Below are 1379 nucleotides of genomic sequence, written 5' to 3'. Positions count from 1 at the left end.
CTTCGACTCTCATGATTTAGAATTAGTGATTGTTGTTTATGTTTCGTAACTTAACGGTTTATCAAAGTGGGTGGTATAGAGTAGGTGCAGACTTAAAAAATACTAGGGGCGATTTGATTGGCTAAACTATGATTAACCTCAAAGTGATGCCGCAGCATAGTTGCAATCCAAACGAGTAAACGGATAGAGAGGAGTTTACTTTTGTGTATTGTTGGCTAAAATTCTATAGATTTTTTTTTCAGTGCAGTACAACGAAAAACAAGGAATAAAAACGCATCGGTAATTTAGTAATCGAATAAGCTGTCACGTATACATTACATCTATAAATCGGTTTATCCAGTGTATTTAAGGCCTGAATAATATCGAGCTTATTAGCAATGTCTCAGTGGACAATTAAAGATACTCAGTTACTGATGAAATGTCATCAAAACATTTTTATCTGCCCCATAGGCTTACTGCATATAAAGACAAGAAGTCAGAAATATAAATCGTAAATGCTATAGAAACAGACATATTTCATAAAGTGTTCTTACTGATATTTTACAGCCAATTGTTGCAGACTATGTAATAGATGTGAAGTTGATCAAGTTTGAAAATCCCAACCGTTTACTGGCTAATGGGCGCACATGCTCAAGTTTCGGAAATCAACCATGTCAAACTACTCTTGAAGTTTGTGCTAGATCTGGCGATAGTTCGACATTGTGTAGTTATGGCGACACTAAAACAGGAATTATCGGTAAGTACATGTTTATTCATAAAAATAAAAACGAGCGAGATTCCAGAATTTAAGCTCAAAAATATTTCAAGATGACTTGTTTTGTATTTTTATATGATTCTACCTGCGTCAGTTTGCATAGTTTTTAAGTACCAGACTACTTTTTCATTACTAAAATTATTAGAACAGGAATGGCTAAATATGATTCTCATCCCTGAACAGTATAAATAAGTATACAGTAATATACTCATTCAAAGGACTAACGATATTTGCATGAACGTTTTATGTGAGTTTCTATTTTCTATATATCATTATGTTTGTTTGTTAATATATATGTGAGCGTTTCGAAACCCGGAGTAGATGAAACAGAGTTAACTGACAAAGGGGTATACTCTTTATGTTGCATGTCTCGTTTCTCTGTTTGTTTTTTTCGTTGTTCGAAAAATGTTCGTTTTCTTTGTTTTCGTTTTTATGCTTTCGTTTTTCATTGTGTTTGGCGTTTTTTTTTTTATGTCCTGTACCCATATATGCATGTATGTATACGTATACATGTAGGTATGTACATATATGTATGGATATATGCATATATTTATATATTATTTATATTATATGTGTGTGTGTTTGTGTGTGTGTGTGTGTGTGTGTACACATATATAAAAACATA

The 1379-nt window shown here is 32.5% G+C and overlaps 1 protein-coding gene across 3 annotated transcripts in view; it reads left to right on the top strand.

Moving 5' to 3' along the window:
* The window catches only part of LOC128248701 (fibropellin-1-like), a 51140-nt gene that overhangs the window by 33602 nt on the left and 16159 nt on the right, over nt 1-1379 (top strand). The window contains exon 2 of one of the 3 annotated variants that reach the window (XM_052970457.1): nt 547-736. The exons of the other annotated variants lie outside the window; for them this stretch is intronic. Coding sequence (XP_052826417.1) covers nt 547-736 — 190 coding nt within the window. The remainder of the gene's footprint in view (nt 1-546; nt 737-1379) is intronic. 3 annotated transcript variants of the gene reach the window in all.

The sequence above is a fragment of the Octopus bimaculoides genome, chromosome 9, assembly GCF_001194135.2.
Source record: "Octopus bimaculoides isolate UCB-OBI-ISO-001 chromosome 9, ASM119413v2, whole genome shotgun sequence".
NCBI lineage: Eukaryota > Metazoa > Mollusca > Cephalopoda > Octopoda > Octopodidae > Octopus > Octopus bimaculoides.
Note: the sequence above shows the minus strand (reverse complement) of the source record. Positions and strands in the feature narration are given on the sequence as shown.